This window comes from Thamnophis sirtalis, unplaced genomic scaffold (assembly GCF_051295495.1).
Source record: "Thamnophis sirtalis isolate CommonGarterSnake01/CBP01778 unplaced genomic scaffold, rThaSir2_p1.2 scaffold_8, whole genome shotgun sequence".
Classification (NCBI taxonomy): Eukaryota; Metazoa; Chordata; class Lepidosauria; order Squamata; family Natricidae; genus Thamnophis; species Thamnophis sirtalis.
This window is the reverse complement of record NW_028261388.1, coordinates 6,895,816-6,916,154: the sequence shown is the minus strand read 5'-3', so window position 1 is coordinate 6,916,154 and position 20,339 is coordinate 6,895,816. Positions and strand designations below refer to the sequence as shown.

Genomic DNA, 20,339 nt, shown 5'->3' with positions numbered 1-20,339 from the left:
CCTCAGCGGAGCCTTCCCCAGACTCCAGGACTGGCCCATGTCCCTCCCCAACCTCCTTACTGTCTGAATCTGCTGCCAGCTCTGCTGGCCACCACACATGTCACCTTTTTCAGTGCCATTGTAGCTTTGGTCACTAAATGAATGGTCATAAGTCGAGAACTCCCTGTAATGTACGAATTCCCTTGTCTTGCTTTTTTTAATCTGCCTTGGGGGCTTCAGCCCCTTCCCTCTCTACCTCCCCTTTAACCAAATTCACATTTTTTTTAGATACTTGGGAAAAGATCCTATCTTTTGGGTTGTTATAATCTAAAGTGGCAAAAGACACGGATGGTGAGAGAGCGATGGGGGCGAGAAAATAAAATTCTCCATGGATGAAAATGTCCGCGTCAAATATTTCCTTTTATTATCATCTCGGTAAAAACGCACCTTCGGGCTCCCACTTTTGAAAAGTGCCTTCCGAGGCAAAGCGCATCCTCCGATTTAGCATAAAAGGGGTTGAGTAGCTCTACAAATGACCCCTGTCATTCAAAACGGTAATACTTAAGGCTGCCAATTATTCGATAAATGATGCTAAACGTCCTTTGGCGGGAGACGGATTGCGCCCCGGAGAGCAAGCAGGCCAAATAAAGAAGATTTACCTGCGAGAGCCTCCATCTCCTACGGGATGGTGGGATACTGGTTTCATCCACTTTGGTGTGACAAATTGAAATCCATATATCAAGGCTGTCAAGTCAGTAGGAATGAAAAAGGATGGTTTTGCACTAGAATTAGTCTTAACTGTGCAGGGAGACAAAGCTGCTTTTTGATGTTAATTCAGAAAACCTCCAGTTTTCATATTTAATAAATGGGCTTCACTCAGTTGCTAACCTGTGGGCAAGTTAGAATAGGAAGTCATTAGCTGTGGGTCCCATAAAGGTGGAGTAATTCTATTTTCTTGCCTGAGCATCAGACAAACAAGAAAATTGGATTTGGGATGATTCATCCTTACCAGAAAGCTGCAGAATACTTAGAGTTGCGTGAAACCACTGTCTCATCCTGCAGGCCAATCTGTATTCTCCAAATATATTTAAAAGATGCAGACAGTCGTGAATTTCTTTGTTGTTGTTGATGAGGATGATGATAAAGTTATTACTTAAACTAAATCAAACTTTGATCCAGGAGAAGGGACAAAGCATCTGGTTGATTTGAGGCCACCTAAACTCTAGCCAGGAAACCCAACTATTGTCAGGGTTACAAATAGCATCCGAAAATAAATCAGAGTCCAAGGCAAAATATTGCTCAAAGTTCCAATTTATTAAGAGAGTCATGTTGGCACATCTGGGAAAACCTGAATCTGAAAGCTTCCCGGTTTTCCCCACCCAGTTGAAAGTTCAAGATCTTGCCCACGCACACACACACAGACACACACAAGTCCATCACATGGTCCAATCTCTCACTGCCACACTGGCAGCTTCCATCCATCCAGTTCTGGTCAAGTGCAGAGGTGCAGAGACAAAGGATGACTGTTCTGACCCCTTCCTCCGTCCAGTAACGAATGCTGAGACAAGCTTAACTGGAATGTACTTTAATAGCAAGACACCAAAACCTCGGTGGCTGAAAGCCAAGCATAACAAACAGATAAGGACCTTGGCAGCAACTCAGACAAACTCAGGCAGCAATAAACACAGATAAGGCTTGGCAGCAATCCAGCCTGCCAAGCTCACAGTACTGTCCTCCGACAGTCAATCCTGCGTTGACTTCTGCAAAGAGGGGTGTGTGCACAAGTAGCTTTTTATAGTCTGGAGAGGAGCCTAATGACCACCAGCTGAGTGCAATCATCTCCTGTAATTGCGTAATTGTTCCTGACGCCTAGTAGCTCTTCGATGGCGTGCATCCAGGAACAAGTCATTACTGGCCTCCGGCTCACTCTCCCTTGTCTCCTCCCCACTGGTCCAAAGCTCAGGTGCCTCCTGGTGGCCAACCAGCCTCTCTGCGCCCTGCTTGGAGTCGGAACCCTGTCCAGGGTCCTCCACATCCTTTAGAGCCAACTCAGAGGGCCCCTCACTGTCGGAGTCTGGTGGCAGCTCCAACGGCACCTGCTGGGCCACAACAGATGACCTTGGCTTTTTAGAAAGAATGTTGTTATGGCTACATAGCATCTAACTCCGTACAATCCCCCCTCCCATTTTCCCACAATAGAAAGTGCATAGTAGAAGAATAGAAAGTGTGGCAGGCCAAAGATCCAAAAGAAAAGCTGGCTGCAGGCCTGATAGCTGTGTTGACCCAAATAAATCAGAAGCTTAACTTAAATCACTTAGAAACCTAAAGCCACTATTTTGAAGGATATGCTTTGCTTGGCAAGTTTTCTTAAGTAAAACCTACTGGGCTACTTTACGGTTTTGGGTGTCCCAAAGGTGCTTTTTTCAGGAGGCAACTGGACTTTGTTTTTTTTCTTTTGAAGACGTTTCACTTCTCATCCAAGAAGCTTCCTCAGCTCTGACAGAGTAGTGGGGAATTGGAAGGGTTTATATTCCTTGCAGACTAGACTGCTGGTGGTCACGTAATCCCCTTTTGAGACCACCTCAGTGGTGGGTTTCAAAAATTGTTCGAACTTACTCTGTGGGTGTGGCCTCCTTTGTGGGAGTGGCTTGCTGCTCATGTGACCGGATGGGAGTGGCTTATCGCCCATGTGACCGGATACGAAGATGCCGACGACACTTGTCAGAACCACCTTAAATTACCTCACACACAGCACTGGCATGCATAAGAATAGGATGTAAACTTGTTTTTTAAAAGGCATCTTTGGTTTGCGTTAAAACAACTTCAACACACTCAATCTTCTGATTGCACCACAAACGCAGTAGTCATCCTTACCTTTCACAGAGGCACTGAGTTTTATAAATATGAGCATGATAGTGTAGAATAATCATATCCAAGGACCAGTGCTGGGTTTCAAAAAATTTTGGAACCTCTTCTGTAGGTGTGGCCTGCTTTCCGGGTCCACTGGTGGAACCTCTTCTAAGCGGTTCAGTAGATTTGACGAACCGGTTCTACCAAATAGGTGCGATCTGGTAGGAACCCACCTCTGGACCACCTGACAAGTAAAGTCAACGGGGAAGCCAGATCCACTTAACAACTGTGTTACTAACTTAACAGATGCAGTGATTCACTGAACAACTGTGACTGGAAAAGTCATCCCTGCTGCTGGACAAAACTCCATGCTATAAACGTTTTTTTTGCAGAATCTCATTTGTCAGCAAATGATGAAGCAGCTTTTCAACGTTCTTCAGTTTCCTAAGTGGAGATTTTATCCATATTAGATTACGTTGTTGTTAGTTGCAAAGTCATTTCCAGCCGATGGACAACGTTCCTCCAGGCCTTCCTGTCCTCTACCATCCTCTGGAGTCCATTTAAGCTCACACTTACTGCTTCGGTGACTCCATCCAGCCACCTCCTTCTCTGCCTTCCCCTTCTTCTTCTTTTGCCCTCCATCTTTCCCAGCATGAGGCTCTTCTCCAGGGAATCCTTCCTTCTCATTAGGTGGCCAAAGCATTTGAGTTTCGTCTTCAGGATCTGGCCTTCTAAAGAGCAGCCAGGGATGATCTCCTCTAGGACTGACCGGTTGGATGGCCTTGCAGTCCAAGGGACTCAATGCAGGAGTCTTCTCCAGCACCAGAGTTCAAAGGTGTCAATTCTTTGGCACTCAGCCTTCCTTATGGTCCAACTTTCACAGCCATACATCCTAAGCCAGTTTCAGTTATCTGGACTTCAACTCCCAGAATTCCCCAGCCATCATGCTTCTTAACCTTAAGATGACTGGACTTCAATGCCTTCTCCAGCACCAGAGTTCAAAGGCCTCCATTATATATCTATGTATTTTCTTTCCATCTTCTCCTTAATAGAAGAATTCCTATCCAATCAGTCTTTGCAGCCCACAATAGCAATGAAGCCATTGAGCAGAGAGCAATTCACTCATTCAACTGGTTGGGTTTTTTCATTGTACTTAAATTAGCTTTGCCCATAATGGCCTTGATCAATGTGAAGTCACACAAGGCTCAGCCATCTGGATTTATCAGTCGCAAGAGCCCTTGGGGTGAAATGAAATCTTTGTGGAATAAAGTTCACTACAGGTTGTTCTGAGTTGGGACCACAACCGAGCCCAACATTTCCTGTTGCTAAGCAAGACAGTTTGTCAAATGGGTTTTGCCCCATTTAACAACCTCCCTTGCCAGAGTTAAGGGAGTTGCTAAGTGAATTAAATGCATGAACAGAGGCAAAGAATCAAAATCACGTGAAGTCTTAGTACCGCTTTATAAAGCCTTAGTAAGGCCACACCTGGTCGCACTGTAAAGCGGTATATGTCCAATTGCTCTACACACCCTTTCCTTCCTTCCTTTCTCCTTCCTTCTTTTCTTCCTTCCTTCCTTCCTTCCTTCCTTCTTCCTTTCTGCCTTCCTGCCTTTCTTTCTTTCTTTTTCTCGGTCTCTCTTTCATCACTTGTTCTATATCTGGTGGCACAGTGGTTAGAATGCAGCATTGCAGACAAACTGCCCACAGCCAGGAGTTTGATTCTCACCAATTCAAGGCTGACTCAGCCTTCCATTCTTCTGAGGTCAGTAAAATAAGGAACCAGATTGTTGGGGGTAGGTAGGTAGATAGGTAGGTAGCTAGGTAGCTAGGTAGGTAGGTAGGTAGGTAGGTAGGTAGGAAGGAAGGAAGGAAGGAAGGAAGGAAGGAAGGAAGGAAGGAAGGAAGGAAGGAAGGAAGGAAGGAAGGAAGGAAGGAAGGAAGGAGCGAGCCATGCTGGTGCAGTGGTTAGAATGCAATATTGCAGGCAAACTCTGCCCACAGTCAGGAGTTTGATCCTGAGCAGCTCCAGGTTGACTCAGCCTTCCCTCCTTCCGAAGTCGGTAAAATGAGGACCCAGATTGTTGGGGGCAAGAGGCTGACTCCGTAAACCGCTTAGAGAGGGTTGTAAAGCACTATAAAGCAATTTGTAAGTTCTATTGCTATTTGAGTGAACTCAGAAACTTTTATTCCTCAATAAAGGCGGGGGGGGGGAGAAAAACTCAGCACCCACCAACTCAATTCTCCTCCTAAGAGACGATCTAAAAACAATCTTCTTCCTCACCTGCCGAGTTCGACCTTAGACGGATGCTCTCTGCTTCAAACGTTATTTCGCCGTAGCCGTGCGGGCCGTCATCCCACGGCCCTCGCTGTGCTGACACCCGTTTCGCAACAATTTATTTCGCTAGACTGAAGGGATGGTCGTCTTATTTGATTGCTCTTAATGAGGCATGAAAATGCCGGAAAGGATGATGAGTGTCGTGTTCGTAACTGTTCCTAAGAATTTGTTCCAGCTGAAAAGGCGAGGAAGGTTTTATGCCAGGACAACAAAAACAAAGCCCTTCCTCTCTGTCGCACATGGGTCTGCATGTCGGCGGTGGGTTCCTAATCAGTTCACTACCGGTTCGCTGAGAGGGTGTTTTGCGCACACGCTGCATTCTTCGCTCGCGCGCCGTGCAGTGGGTTACAACCATTTCTTTAGTGACCATATGAAGTTTTTTTTATTTTTTATTTTATCAATTTCATATATACATTCACAATTATATGATCTCATAACTGTTATTAATATGTATTTATTTATAACAATTTTTCCCTACAGTTGACAATATACTTGAAGATTGCTTTCTTAACATCCCGTAGATCCATCTTATCTTACAACGGTCCTACTTCTTTCCTCCCTCCCTCTTTCCTTCCCTCGTTTCTTCTCTCCTACTCTCCTTCCTTCCCTCTTTCCTTCCCTCCCTCCTTCCCCTTCCCTCCTTCTCTTCTTCCTTCCTTCCTTCCTTCCTTCCCTCCTTTCTTTTCTCCTTCTCTCCTTCCTTTCCCCCTTCCTTCTCTCCTACATTCCCTCCTTCCTTCCCTCCTTTCTTCTCTCCTTCTCTCCTTCCTTCCCTCTTTCCTTCCCTCGTTTCTTCTCTCCTACTCCCCTTCCTTCCCTCCTTCCTTCCCTCCCTCCTTCCCCTTCCCTCCTTCTCTTCTTCCTTCCCTCCTTCCTTCCTTCCCTCCTTTCTTTTCTCCTTCTCTCCTTCCTTTCCCCCTTCCTTTCCTCCTTCCTTCCCCCTTCCTTCTCTCCTACATTCCCTCCTTCCTTCCCTCCTTTCTTCTCTCCTTCTCTCCTTCCCTCCCTCCTTCCTACCCCGCTTTCTTCTCTTTCTTCTCTCCTTCCTTCCTTCCTCCTCTCCTTTCCCTCATATGAAGTTTTAACTGCACTGAAGAAGTGATTTATGAGTGATTTTCCCACTTAATGACCATTGAGCAGGTGATGAAAATGTGAATGCTTGGCAACTGGCATGTACGTATGATGATGGTTGCATGGTCTTGGCGGGGGGACACATGATCACCGTTTCTGACCTTCCCAGCCAGACCTTCCACAAGCAAAGTTAATGGGGGAAGTCAGATTCGCTTAATGATGGCATGATATACTTAACGACTGTAGCAATTTACTTAACGACTGTAGCGATTTACTTAATGACTGTGGCGATTTACTAAACAACTGTGGCAAAAATGGGGCAAAGCTCCCTTCACAACTGCCTCGCTTTTAGCAATGGAAATTTGGGGCTCCGTTGTGGTTCAGTCAATCAGAATAGAGCTGGAAGGGGCCTGGGAGATCTTCTAGTCCAGCCCCCTGCTCAAGCAGTTGTAAGTCAAAGATGACCTGTACTTGAATTTTGAATTTTGATCTCCAGGTGTTCCTCTCTGATGATTGCCAAGTGCTGTCCTGGTTGGGTTTAATCAAGCCATCCTTGGTGTCTTGTCTTCCAACAGAGCCATGTTTGACTATGACAAAAGCAAGGACAGTGGCCTCCCCAGCCAAGGACTCAGCTTCAAGTATGGAGATATTCTCCACGTTATCAACGCCTCTGATGACGAGTGGTGGCAAGCAAGGAGGGTCATGCTGGAAGGCGACAGTGAAGAGATGGGAGTTATACCTAGCAAAAGAAGGTACATCACGTCCTCTTCTCCCTTTTCCTTCCTTCCTTCCTTCCTTCCTTCCTTCCTTCCTTTCTTCCTTCTTTTCTTCCTTCTTTCCTTCTTTCTTTCTTTCTGTCCTTTCTTCCTTCTTTCTTTCTGTCCTTTCTTCCTTCTTTCCTTTCTTCCTTCTTTCCTTCTTTCCTTCTTTCTTTATTTCTGTCCTTCCTTCCTTCCTTCCTTCTTTCTTTCTTTCTTTCTGTCCTTTCTTCCTTCTTTCCTTCTTTCTTTCCTTCCTTCTGTCCTTCTTTCCTTCCTTTCTTTCCTTCTTTCCTTTCTTCTCTTCTTTCCTTCCTTCCTTCTTTTTTTCTTTCTTTCCTTCTTCCTTCCTTCTTTTTTCCTTCTTTCCTTCCTTCTTTTCTTCTTTCTTTCTTTCCTTCTTTCTGTACTCCCTTCCTTCTTTCTTTCATTCTTTCCTCCCACCCTTCTTTTCTTTCCTTTCTTCTTTCTTTCCTCCCTTCCTTTCTTTCTTTCCTTCTTTCCTTCCTTCCTTCCTTCTTTCTGTACTCCCTTCCTTCTTTCTTTCATTCTTTCCTCCCACCCTTCTTTTCTTTCCTTTCTTCTTTCTTTCCTCCCTTCCTTTCTTTCTTTCCTTCTTTCCTTCCTTCCTTCCTTCTTTCCTTCCTTCTTTTTTCTTTCTTTCCTTCTTTCCTTCTTTTTTCCTTCTTTCCTGCCTCCTTTTCTTCCTTTCTTCTTTCTTTCTTTCTGTCCTTCTTTCCTCCCTCCCTTCTTTCTTTCTTTCCTTTCTTCTTTCTTTCCTTTTTTCTTTCCTCCCTTTCTTTCTTTCCTTCTTTCCCTCCTTCTTTCCTTCCTTCCTTCTTTTTTCTTTCTTTCCTTCTTTCCTTCCTTTTTTCCTTCTTTCCTGCCTTCTTTCCTTCCTTCCTTCCTTCCTTCTTTCTTTCTTTCTTTCTTTCTGTCCTTCTTTCCTCCCTCCCTCCCTTCCTTCTTTCTTTCCTTTCTTCTTTCTTTCCTTTTTTCTTTCCTCCCTTTCTTTCTTTCCTTCTTTCCTTCCTTCCTTCTTTCCTTCCTTCCTTCTTTCCTTCCTTCCTTCCTTCTTTTTTCTTTTTTCCTTCTTTTTTCCTTCTTTTTTCCTTCTTTTTTCCTTCTTTTTTCCTTCTTTTTTCCTTCTTTCCCTTCTTTCCGTCCTTCCTTCCTTCCTTCTTTCTTTCTTTCTTTCCTTTTTTCTTTCCTCCCTTCCTTCCTTCCTTTCCTTCCTTCTTCTTTCCTTCCTTTCCTCTTTCTGAGTCACGTTGCAAGGTTAGAGAGAGATAGAAAAGGCAACTTAATAGTGCGTAATCATCTTTAAAAGACAGGATTTAGTTTTGACCTAATTACCTTTGTTTCCCAATATGTCGTATTTCCTTTCTCCATTTGGGGCTTCCAATTTTCCTCCCCTTTCGATGTCTTTTCCCTTGCGTCTTTTCCTATACGGAAATTCATCTTCAAAATTTAAAATGGAAAAAAAAAATATGGTTCAAAGATCAGCCCCTCTGAATACGAAAGCTGCATTTCTATGTCTACATGCTGCTTTCTCAGAGTGGTGGGGAGGGAAAGATTTATTCCAAAGTTCGGCTGTAACTATAGTAACAAGAGCTTGGTGTGCTGCAGCTGGCAGTGTTAAAAACGGGCAGTTTTGAAACAGAAGTATATATTTTATTTCTTCTCGAAGATAATGTTCTCCCATTTTGTTCCACAATAATTAACTCGTGTAGTTTTCACACTTCTTCCCGTAGGCAAAAATAACTCCTCCTTATATAACCTTTGGAAACTGTGTATTTCTCCTGAAGCATATCTATCTCTGCTGCTGCTGGTTGAATCTGTTGTGGGATCACTGTTGCAGTGGTAGATCTAAAACTTTAGTTTTTTTTAGTCATTTGTGAGATATCTCCTACCTATTTTGAATCCTAGATGTGTCAGTGGCTACCTTATGCTTGCTTCTGCTTTGCTACCATGGAGTGGCAGTCTGCCATGAACTCTGAGGAGGGTGGATGGGAAGGGGGAATACTTGGGGGAAAGCGAAAGTAATCGCTGTATCTCCCTAAGATGCTGCTTCAAGGTCATCCAGGTGGGAGAAGAAGGCAGCTGCATACCAGCCTACGCTTTGAGTGACTGTTCTGAAAACATCTTGCTTGAACCTGATTGGTCTGGGGGGTGGGGTCAGCGATGGGAGGCAGTTAAGGGAGGAAAAAGTTGAACTTGGGGGTTTTGGTGCGCGATTCTCAAGTTTTAGCTATGCGCTATTGCAAGGCACTTGACTCGTAATAAAACAGTCTCTTGCGAGAAGAAATGGAGCCAAGGATCATTTCTATTTAGAGGTTTAAGAGGTGGCTGGTCTGGCAAGATATATGTGATTCCCAGCTATTCATTATGTGGGACCAATGGTTGCCTCTGTTATCTTTATCTTTTGTAGATGATAGATAGATAGATAGATAGATAGATAGATAGATAGATAGATAGATAGATAGATAGATAGATAGATAGATAGATAGATATGGATAGATATAGAGGTAGAGAGATATAGATAGATAGATAGATAGATAGATAGATAGATAGATAGATAGATAGATAGATAGATAGATAGATAGATAGATAGATATGGATAGATATAGAGGTAGAGAGATATAGATAGATAGATAGATAGATAGATAGATAGATAGATAGATAGATAGATAGATAGATAGATGATAGATAGATAGATAGATAGATAGATATGGATAGATATAGAGGTAGAGAGATAGAGATAGAGAGAGAGAGAGAGAGAGAGAGATAGATAGATAGATAGATAGATAGATAGATAGATAGATAGATAGATAGATAGATAGATAGATATGGATAGATATAGAGGTAGAGAGATAGAGATAGAGAGAGAGAGAGAGAGATAGATAGATAGATAGATAGATAGATAGATAGATAGATAGATAGATAGATAGATGATAGATAGATAGATATTAAATTTTGTAAATTTATTTCCAAAGTTAAAATGCAAAATCCAAAAAAAGGGGAAGAAAACAAAAGAGAGCAAAATAAAGACAAAGCAAAAAATAAAAATAAAAAGTGTATATAAAACGAAATATCAAATATATACATAAAATGTCTCCCCTTGGTTGAATACAGGTATTCCTCAATTTACAACAATTCATTTAGTGGCCGTTTGAAGTTACAATGGCACTGAAAAAAGTGACCTGTCCGTTTTCACACTTAATGACCATTACAGCATCCTAGTGGTCATGTGATCAAAATCCAGATGCTTGACAACTGGTTCATACTTATGACCTGTGTCCTGAGGTTACGTGATCCATTTTTGTGACTTTCTGATAAACGAAGTCCATGGGGACCATCAGATTTTTCCTAACAACCTGGTTACTAACTTGTCAACTGCAGCAATTCACTTAACCACTGTGGCAGGAAAGGTCATAAAATGGGGCAAAACTCACTTAACAAATGTCTCGCTCAACAACAGATATTTTGGGCTCAACTGTGGTCATAAGTGTAGCTATCATGATAATAATGGATTTCATATATTTCCATTTTCCTTTCTTCCTTTTTTTCCCCCTTTCTCTCCAGGGTGGAAAGGAAAGAGAAAGCACGTTTAAAAACAGTGAAATTTAATTCCAAGCCTGGTGTGATCGATGCCAAAGGGGTATGTAGACAGGAATCTTAACTGTTTGTTCCCTCAACTCTTCTAATTACAGGTATTTCAAAATAGGCCAGGAAAGAAAAATGAGGATTTATCGTACACTAAAGATATATGAGAAAAAAAGAAAAAAGAAATGTTTTATTAAGAGTGAAAGCAGGGAAGAATGTTTGGGTTTTTTAAAGAAGAAAGTGATATTATAAACCAATTAAATGTTACTATCAAATCATGGCACTGGTCCTCAACACCTCAGTTGCTGTTGCATAGTTCTCCCACACAGATATTATATACACACAGACTGCAACACACATTCAAGTTTTAATAAATAGGATTTGCACTTTTGAGATATGGATCAGTTCAGCTGACCAGCAGCCAAAATCATTCATCCGTTCACTTTTCCAAATTCTCCTCTGAAAAAATTAAATTCCCTGAGTTGTTTTGGCTTTGTGTAGTGTGTGTGACACACAAAACAACAGTGGATCAGCTGCATCTGGACAGAAAATGTGTGTGTGGTCAACCTGGTTACAACATTGTCATCTGGCATCGTTAGGGATTATCCACCTAGATCGAAATGGTTTTCTTACCAAAAAGACCAATAAAGCACAATTTAAGGTTCATTGTAGACACATTAGAATACTATGAAACACATCCAGAAAAACAAATAGCACTAATCTTCTTATACGCCCAGAAGGCTTTTGATAATGTAAGTTGGCAATTTATGATACATCAACTGTATGGACTTTGGAGATGAATTCATAAATGTAATTAAGACAATAGATCATAAACAGACAACTAAAGTGATGTAAATGGGGACTATACAGCAAACTTTAATATAAAGGAACAAGACAAGGATGCCCATCATTACCTTTATTATTTATATTGGCTTTGGAAGCCGAGATGGCGCAGTGATTAGGATGCAGTACTGCAGGCCACTTCAGCTGACTGTTATCTGCAGTTCAGCGGTTCAAATCTCACCGGCTCAAGGTTGACTCAGCCTTCCATCCTTTCGAGGTGGGTAAAATGAGGACCCAGATTGCGGGGGCGATATGCTGACTCTGTAAACCGCTTAGAGAGGGCTGAAAGCCCTATGAAGCGGCATATAAGTCTAACTGCTATTGCTATTGCTATTGAACAGGATTATCAGACAAAATTCAAAAATTATAGGGATTAGGGGAAGACTGAAAAAAAGTAATGAGAAATCTAAACAGATAGTCCTCAATTTATGATGCTTAACAACGCTTAACAACCATTTGAAGTTGCTCTAGTTAGCCCTCCCCCCCAGTCACATGACTGAACTTCTGATGTTCAACAACCAAGCTGCATTTATGGTCATTTGAAGAGGTCATTGGTGATCTGACCATAATTTATGATACTTTTGCCAAAAACTGGCGTTTATCTCCAGTTTTCAGTAAAAACAAACTTAAAGACCATGGCGATTGCTTTACGACCATCATATTTGCTTAATGATTGCTGCAAAAAAGGAGTTCGTAAAATCAGGTTGGTCACGTAACCAATCCATTTTTCGACTCTCACAACTTAAGACCTTGGACAAGTGTCTACTTTAGTTGAAAGTAAGGCAAAACAAGAAGCTGGAGTTGCTTGTGAACTGGGAATGTTTATGGAGATTTTCAGTCATCCAGATCAGGGTTGTCCCAAAGGTGACTTTTTCAAAAGACAACTAGACTTCGCTTTTTCTTGAAGATGTTTTCACTTCTCATCCAAGAAGCTTCTTATGTGCTGAACTGTGTTCCAGTTTCACCTTAGCCATGAAAGACAGCTGGGTGACTTTGGGCCAATCACCAGGAGGCAGTGAGTTCTAGTCCCGCCTTAGCCATGAAAGACAGCTGGGTGACTTTGGGCCAATCACCAGGAGACAGAGAGTTCTAGTCCCGCCTTAGCCATGAAAGACAGCTGGGTGACTTTGGACCAATCTCCAGGAGATGGTGAGTTCTAGTCCCGCCTTAGCCATGAAAGACAGCTGGGTGACTTTGGGCCAATCACCAGGAGACAGAGAGTTCTAGTCCCGCCTTAGCCATGAAAGACAGCTGGGTGACTTTGGACCAATCTCCAGGAGATAGTGAGTTCTAGTCCCGCCTTAGCCATGAAAGACAGCTGGGTGACTTTGGACCAATCTCCAGGAGATGGTGAGTTCTAGTCCCGCCTTAGCCATGAAAGACAGCTGGGTGACTTTGGGCCAATCCACAGGAGGCGGTAAGTTCTAGTCCCGCCTTAGCCATGAAAGACAGCTGGGTGACTTTGGATCAATCTCCAGGAGATGGTGAGTTCTAGTCCCGCCTTAGCCATGAAAGACAGCTGGGTGACTTTGGGCCAATCACCAGGAGAAAGTGTGTTCTAGTCCCGCCTTAGCCATGAAAGACAGCTGGGTGACTTTGGACCAATCCACAGGAGACAGTGAGTTCTAGTCCCGCCTTAGCCATGAAAGTTGGCTGGGTGACTTTCGGCCAATTACCAGGAGACAGTGAGTTCTAGTCCCGCCTTAGCCATGAAAGACAGCTGGGTGACTTTGGACCAATCCACAGGAGACGGTAAGTTCTAGTCCCGCCTTAGCCATGAAAGACAGCTGGGTGACTTTGGACCAATCCACAGGAGACTGTGAGTTCTAGTCCCGCCTTAGCCATGAAAGTTGGCTGGGTGACTTTGGGCCAATCCCCCGCAGACAATGGGCTCTAGTTCCGCCTTAGCTACAAAACATAGCTGTGTGTGATTTTGGGCCAATCCCCCGAAGACAATGCTGTCTTAGCCATGAAAGACAGCTGGGTGACTTTGGACCAATCCACAGGAGACGATGAGTTCTAGTCCCGCCTTAGCCATGAAAGACAGCTGGGTGACTTTGGGCCAATCCACAGGAGGCGGTGAGTTCTAGTCCCGCCTTAGCCATGAAAGACAGCTGGGTGACTTTGGACCAATCCGCAGGAGACGGTGAGTTCTAGTCCCGCCTTAGCCATGAAAGATAGCTGGGTGACTTTAGATCAGCCATTTTTCTCTCAGCCCAAATGACCTCACAAGGTTGTTGTTGTGGGTTAAATAGGAGGAGGTATTCCACATTTATTTGCACTACTGCAGTGACCCTGAAGGCACAGATAAACCTCCAAGTGGCCTCAATGCCTCTCTGAAAAGAAAGCAAATGACCAGCTCTCTGCAAGGAATTTAAATCCTTTCCTTCCCCACCATCCAGTCAGAACTGAAGAAGCTTCTTGGATGAGAAGCAAAACATCTTCAAGGAAAACTGATGCCTCAGTGCCTTTGGAAAAAAGCACCTTTGTGAACTGTTAGCACCACAGCCGATACAAGAAATCTCAATTCGAGCTTCCATTCTTGTGAAATATATTGCATTTTTTGTTTAAGTGGTAAATGATCAACTCTGATGTGCATTTTCTAAGTAGGAGTGATATGCAAATTGGCATCTTGCATTTTGCAAACCTAACCTGGGGAGAGGCTGGAGGTGAAATAATAATGATAATGGTAATAATCTGCAGAAAAAAATGAATTGAGCTGAAAAGAACGGGCTGGAGATTTAAGTAGCCTTTTGCCCTTTATTTCGACATATCTCCTTGAAGTTACAAAGAGCTTTAAGTCACTTCCTGCCTGCCAATTCTTCTCCAGCATTCAAGGACAGATAGCGTTAGAGGGAGCACATTACTGTTCTAAACGGATTCAAGAAATGCCTCAGAGCATTCTTAAAACTCATGACAATCTCTTCATGACCTCCACAAAAGCTCCATTCGTTGTTGTTTTTTAGCCATCCAAAACAAAAACCAAAACAGTATTTATTTTCTGAGTGCGCATGACCAAATTTCCATTCCCAAGCGTGCATCTTTCTTCTTAAACAACATCTGGCATCTAATATTTAGAGCACAGAATAACAAGAGTTGCAAGGAACCTCAGAGATCTTCTAGTCCAACCCCCTGCTCGACCAGGGGACTCTAAATCATGTCAGAAAAAAATGGTCGTCTAATCTCTTTTTGAAATTCTCCAGTGATAGAGCACCCACAACTTTTTTCCCAATATATTTTTATTACTTTTACATTTAAAACAATGCAGTACCGCGAAGTCGAAGTGACGATACATTCACATTATATACAACTAGTCTCAACCATTGACAATTAGCCTACTTAGTACATTGTCTATCCTTCTGTCCAATCGCAATATATATATATTCTGTTCCAGTCTTGTCACCTTGTCTTATACCAGTCATAAAATCTGTTCCAGACTTCAAAATATTCTGATTCCTCTTTATTTTTAAGTTCAAGAGTGAGCCTATCTGTTTCCGCACAGGCCAACACTTTTCTGATGATATCTAGCTCTTTTTTCCAATATTGGAGCACCCACAACTTTTGAAGGCAAGCTATTGCATCACAATCTGAATAAAACTGGAAGGCACCCAAGAGGTCTTCTAGTCCAACTCAAGCAGGAGACCCTGTACCATTTCGGACAAGTGGTTGTCCAACCTCTTCCTAAAAACTTCCAGTGTTGCAGCACCCACAACTTCTGGAGGCAAGTCATTCCACTGGTTATCATTCTAGATAAGTGGCTGTCCAGTCTTTTCTTGAAAGCCTCCAATGATGGAGCACCTACTGGTGAATTGTCCTCACTGTTAGGATGCTTCTCCTTAATTCCAGGTTGATTCTCTCCTGAAGGTAGCAGCATTCACAGGAGGAGGTAAAAAAAAATGGCTACAACCAAGAGATCAACCAAATCTCTATTATGGCCAAAACCAACATAAACCAGGAGATTGTAGCTCCACCTCCATGCACTCAAGTCAGAAGCACCAAGGCCCTTCCAGGAAAGCCAGTAACGTCAACCATTGCCCTGGGGACACTCAGTTGAGGGTACCTCTCATCTCTCCAGCAGGAGCTGGAGTGAAGGACAAGAACTCAACCCCGTTCCATGCCAGCTCAAGTGTCTCAAACGTGGACTTGATAGCCTCCTCTCCAGCGTTCCAACCACTCGTGCTCCGTAGCCCCACCCAGTGGTGGGATTCCAAATCATTTCCTACTGCTTCTACGAGAGCACTCTTCCCGCATGTGCATGCCTAACATGTGCTCTCGGTGTGCGCACAGCACTCAAAAACCTTGGTGTCAGCGCTGGTGAGCTGAGCTGTTTTTTAGCTCAGCCGAAGCATGGCAATCCGCTCTACCACGCAAATCAGAAGAGCTAAAAAAAAAACCAAGGGAATAGAGTGGAACCTCTGGTCACGAACATAATCCGTTCCACAATCTGATTTGGTCGTGACCAGAAGCAAGACTGACTGCGCATGTGCGTACAAAAAAAATATGGTGCAGAAGGAGAAATCGCTGCGGCAGGAAAAAGCGCCGCGGCTGTGTTTGATCCCCACCCGAGTATTTGTTCGCAACCAGATGCAAAAAATTGGGGAAATTTTTGGTCGGCCTCTGATTTGGCCGTGGTCGGAAGCATTCATGACCCAAGGTTCTACTGTATAGGACAGGAAATGATGGGGGCGGGAGAGCAAGATCAACCAGAGGTGGCATTTGCCGGTTCTCCGAACTACTCAAAATTTCCGCTATCGGTTCACCCGAACCAATCCAAACCGGCTGAATACCACTTCCGTCCCCATCTGTTTTTATGTCATTTTTCGCCCCTCATCATACATCCCTATCTGAAGACATAAAGCTGAGAGAGGCAGGCAGAGTGAATGAGAAAGGGCAGAATTATTTTTGATCCTTAGAGATTTCTTCCCCCCCACACACACACTAAATTTTAGCAGGTGCCCAGTCTTTAGACAAATGACATCTTAAATGCCCTTCTCTGGTCTACAATCAAAGCTGGAGGGGATCATTCTGTCACGCCGCTAACAATACCTCACCGAAGCCAGGATCTGAGGAGAATTTAATTACCCTTTAATTTTGTAAATTGTTCTTTTTGGCATCTAATACAGAAGGACTATCAATCTTATCCCTTCTGAGTGCTTTATTGGGTGTGATATTTTGCAAAGAGCATTGTGGGAAGGGGGGGGAGCCAAGCTTCTATTCCCCTTGTTGCTTTTAATCTTGAGTTCAGCCTGTTGGAAAAGGTCATCTCTAGACTACAGGCGAAACTTCATGTCTTTTAAATAACTGTTACGTTGTAGGAAGGAAAGAGGCACGCTGTGGTCTCATTTATCTATGGAGGGCTTGAGCGCTTAATGCAAGGCCTGGAGCCTTCACGACCCCAGGACCAAGAATCCAGCATAGCTCTGAAGGCCATGATTGAAATTACATGGCTAAAGAGCAATTTTCTCTACTCAACAGGATCTTTTATCTTCTTGAGATCTTCTCCGTTGTTTTTTTTTAGTCTTAGAGAACGAACCTTCATCCTTTCTGCTGTTTCTTAGCCAACTTGGAGCCAGAAAGTACAATACTGTAGGCCGTTTTGAGCCTACAATAACTTAAGTGTAGCAGTCCAGTAGTGCAATTCAGCCGGTTCGATCTGGTTCAGGCGAACCGGTAGCAGCCGCAGCGGCGGGAGGCTCAGCCCATCCGCCCAGACCGTCATCACATCCCATTTTTGATGCTCTGCACATGTCCTCACACTCACATTTGCGAACTGGTAGCGAAGGTAAGTTGATTTCACTCAAAGAGTCATCTGCCAATCTTTTAAACTAGGAGTACCCAACCTCCCAGTCTTCAGCACAGTACTGGGCTCCCGTGGGAACCGGTCCGCAAAAATAATGGGTGAGGACGATTTTTCGGGCGCCGAACCGGTAGTAATGCCGGCAGTAACCCACCCCTGCTTGAAATCCCTTAACTCTTGTCTAGCACTAGCTTAGTTCAAGCTAGCACTTGAAGTTCACTTTGAAGTGCAGTTAGAACGTGGTGAGTGGCCCTGATTCTTTGGTCCTGTCGCTGGGTGAGATCATGGGTTCCTGGAGCTATGCCTTTAGGAGATGTCACAGTTAATTCCCTATGTCAGCTGTTGGAATTTGCAGAAGGAGACAGAGTCACAAGCAAGATAACAGTCCAGATTTTTTTTTAAAGAGAGATTTGGGTCCCTAATTTTCACGAACAGAAAGGAAGGGGCGTGATTGCATTTAAACTTGTAAGATTCTGCTACTATAGCCTTATAATAAAGGTAGCATTAACTTGTCTGCTTCGGAGAGTTGATAAGATACCTTCATTTTTACATCTTAAAAGGCTTCCTTTATTTTATCTCATTTATTGATTTTATCCTTTATTGTTTTACAAATAACTCAAAGTGGCGAACATATCAACACATCCTCCTCTTCCTCCTCCTCTTCCTCCTCCTCCTCCTCTTCCTCCTCCTCTTCCTCCTCCTCCTCCTCCTCCTCCTCCTCTTTTCCTCAAGATAACAAGCCTGGGAGGTGGCTAGGCTGAGAGAGAGAGAGAGTGATTGACCCAAAATTACCCAATCAGCTTTCATGGCTAAGGCGGGACTAGAAGTCATTGTCTTTTGGCGATTGGCCCAAAGTCACCCAGCTGTCTTTCGTGACTAAGCAATAGCAATAGCAATAGCAGTTAGACTTATATACCGCTTCATAGGGCTTTCAGCCCTCTCTAAGCGGTTTACAGAGTCAGCATATTGCCCCCAACAACAATCCGGGTCCTCATTTTACCCACCTCGGAAGGATGGAAGGCTGAGTCAACCCTGAGCCGGTGAGATTTGAACAGCTGAACTACAGAACTGCAGTCAGCTGAAGTAGCCTGCAGTGCTGCATTTAACCACTGCACCACCTCGGCTAAGATGGAACTAGAACTCACCATCTCCTGGTGATTGGTCCAAAGTCACCCAGCTGTCTTTCATGGCTAAGGCAGGACTAGAACTCACCGTCTCCTGCGGATTCGCCCAAAGTCACCCAGCTGCCTTTCGTGACTAAGGTGGAACTAGAACTCACTGTCTTTTGGTGATTGGCCAAAACTCACCCAGCTGTCTTTCACGGCTAAGGCAAAACTAAAACCCAGTTCAGAACAGAGGAAGCTTCTTGGATGAAAAGTGAAATGCACTCAAAAAAGTAGCACACCACAATTTCTCGCATTTACGACTGCCACAGCCTTCCCCATAATCATGGGCGCTTGGCAACCAGCATGTATTTGCCATAGTTGCAGCATCCTGGAATCACATGATCATCATTTGACCTCCTTCTGACAAGCAAAATCAACAGGGGGAAGCCAGATTTGCTTAATGACCACACTTAACTTCAGGGATTTGATTAACAACCGTGGCGGGGAAAAAAGTCGTAAAATTGGGCATGACTCATATGGGATTCGAACTCACAGTCTCCTCTTTTGTAACAATCATCTTAACACACCAGACCCATGGTGGTGAACTTATGGCACTCATGCCGGAAGCGACATGCAAAGCCACCTCTCCGGGCACACCAGCCGCCGCCCGTTGCTCTTCTGGGTCCTAGCGGGTCTTCGCCACACAGCAGCGCTGGAAGTAGAAAGAGCCACTCCCTGGTGTGCATGTGCTTGCTGGAAAGCTGAGCTTCCAGTTTTTGGCATGCACATACTGGCGTTTGCGTGCACCTGCATGTCGGAAGCCGGAAGCTCAGAACTGCCCTTCCGGTTTCCAGTACTCCCACGCCTGCGCACTGGGGAGCCTTATGTTCCAGTTTGCGGTGCTCCCTGGCGCACACGCTCCCATTTTGGTACTTGGTGCCGAAAAAGTTCGCCAACGCCGCACTAGACCAAACCTGCTCCTTCCTCTTTCCTTTACCAAAACAACGCGCTTGAGATGTACAAGGAATATTAAAGCAGTAGATATGGTGCATCGCCCGCACCGTTAATCTCTGGTGCCTTTAATGAAGATAATAATATCAATCCAATTAGACCTGTTGGCCTATAGAAATTGTTTTTTTTTTTTAAAGAAGGACAGCAAAAAAATAGCAATGATCCAGCGGTATTAATAGCAGGTATAATTTCATCAAGCAGGAATGAAACCCTGAAATTATCCCTTTCAAGCTGCGTATTAAGCCTTTTAACTCGTCGCATTTAATCGTATCTCACCTGTCTAGTCACTTCGGTTTCGACTTCCTTATATATGCCTGTTTTTAATAGCCAAACAAATTGGGTTCTGGGACAATACGGCTCTTCGTTATTACTAGGAGAAAATTGACATTTAAAGGATGGGGAAAAATACCCCTTTTGTTCGAGTTTGATCCTATTGGACAACAAGGTCTAGCTAAGCTAATCATGGCCAGTCGTTAAACAAACCATGCAGTCGTTAAACAAATCCGGCTGCCCTCCTTGTCTTTGCTTGTCAGAAACCAAACAGGAAGGTTGTAAATCAGGGGTGTCAAACTCAGGTCCCGAGGGCTGGATCCAGCCCACAGGATGCTTAGATCTGGCCAGTGTGTTCCTACTGGTTTAACAACCAGTTCGCTGAGCACGCACTCCCACATTACTGCTGGGGAGGAAAACGGCTGAGGCGTGGCGCTCTGCCCAGCTGATAGGCACTCTTCCAGCTGATAGTTGGAGTTTACTGATTCGTCTGAACCGGTAGAATCCCACCCCTAGATCTAGCCCACAGGGCCACCCTGGAAACTGTGAAGGAAAGGCCCATGATGCCTCCGTCAGGGAAAATGGAGCTTGCGGGGGCCATGGGCAGCCCTCCCAAGCTTCATTTTCCCTGGCGGAGGGTTGCAGGAGGCCGTCCCAGCTGAAAACTGAGCTCACAAGGGCTGCGGGTGGCCGTCCCAAGCTCCGTTTTCACT

At 44.1% G+C, this 20,339-nt stretch overlaps 1 protein-coding gene across 11 annotated transcripts in view; it reads left to right on the top strand.

Moving 5' to 3' along the window:
- The window catches only part of DLG2 (discs large MAGUK scaffold protein 2), a 1,057,900-nt gene that overhangs the window by 996,383 nt on the left and 41,178 nt on the right, over window positions 1-20,339 (top strand). For all 11 annotated transcript variants that reach the window (XM_087721030.1, XM_087721029.1, XM_087721034.1 and 8 more), the window contains 2 exons: window positions 6,811-6,987; window positions 10,579-10,654. In XM_087721030.1, the coding sequence (XP_087577156.1) occupies window positions 6,811-6,987; window positions 10,579-10,654 (253 nt within the window). The remainder of the gene's footprint in view (window positions 1-6,810; window positions 6,988-10,578; window positions 10,655-20,339) is intronic.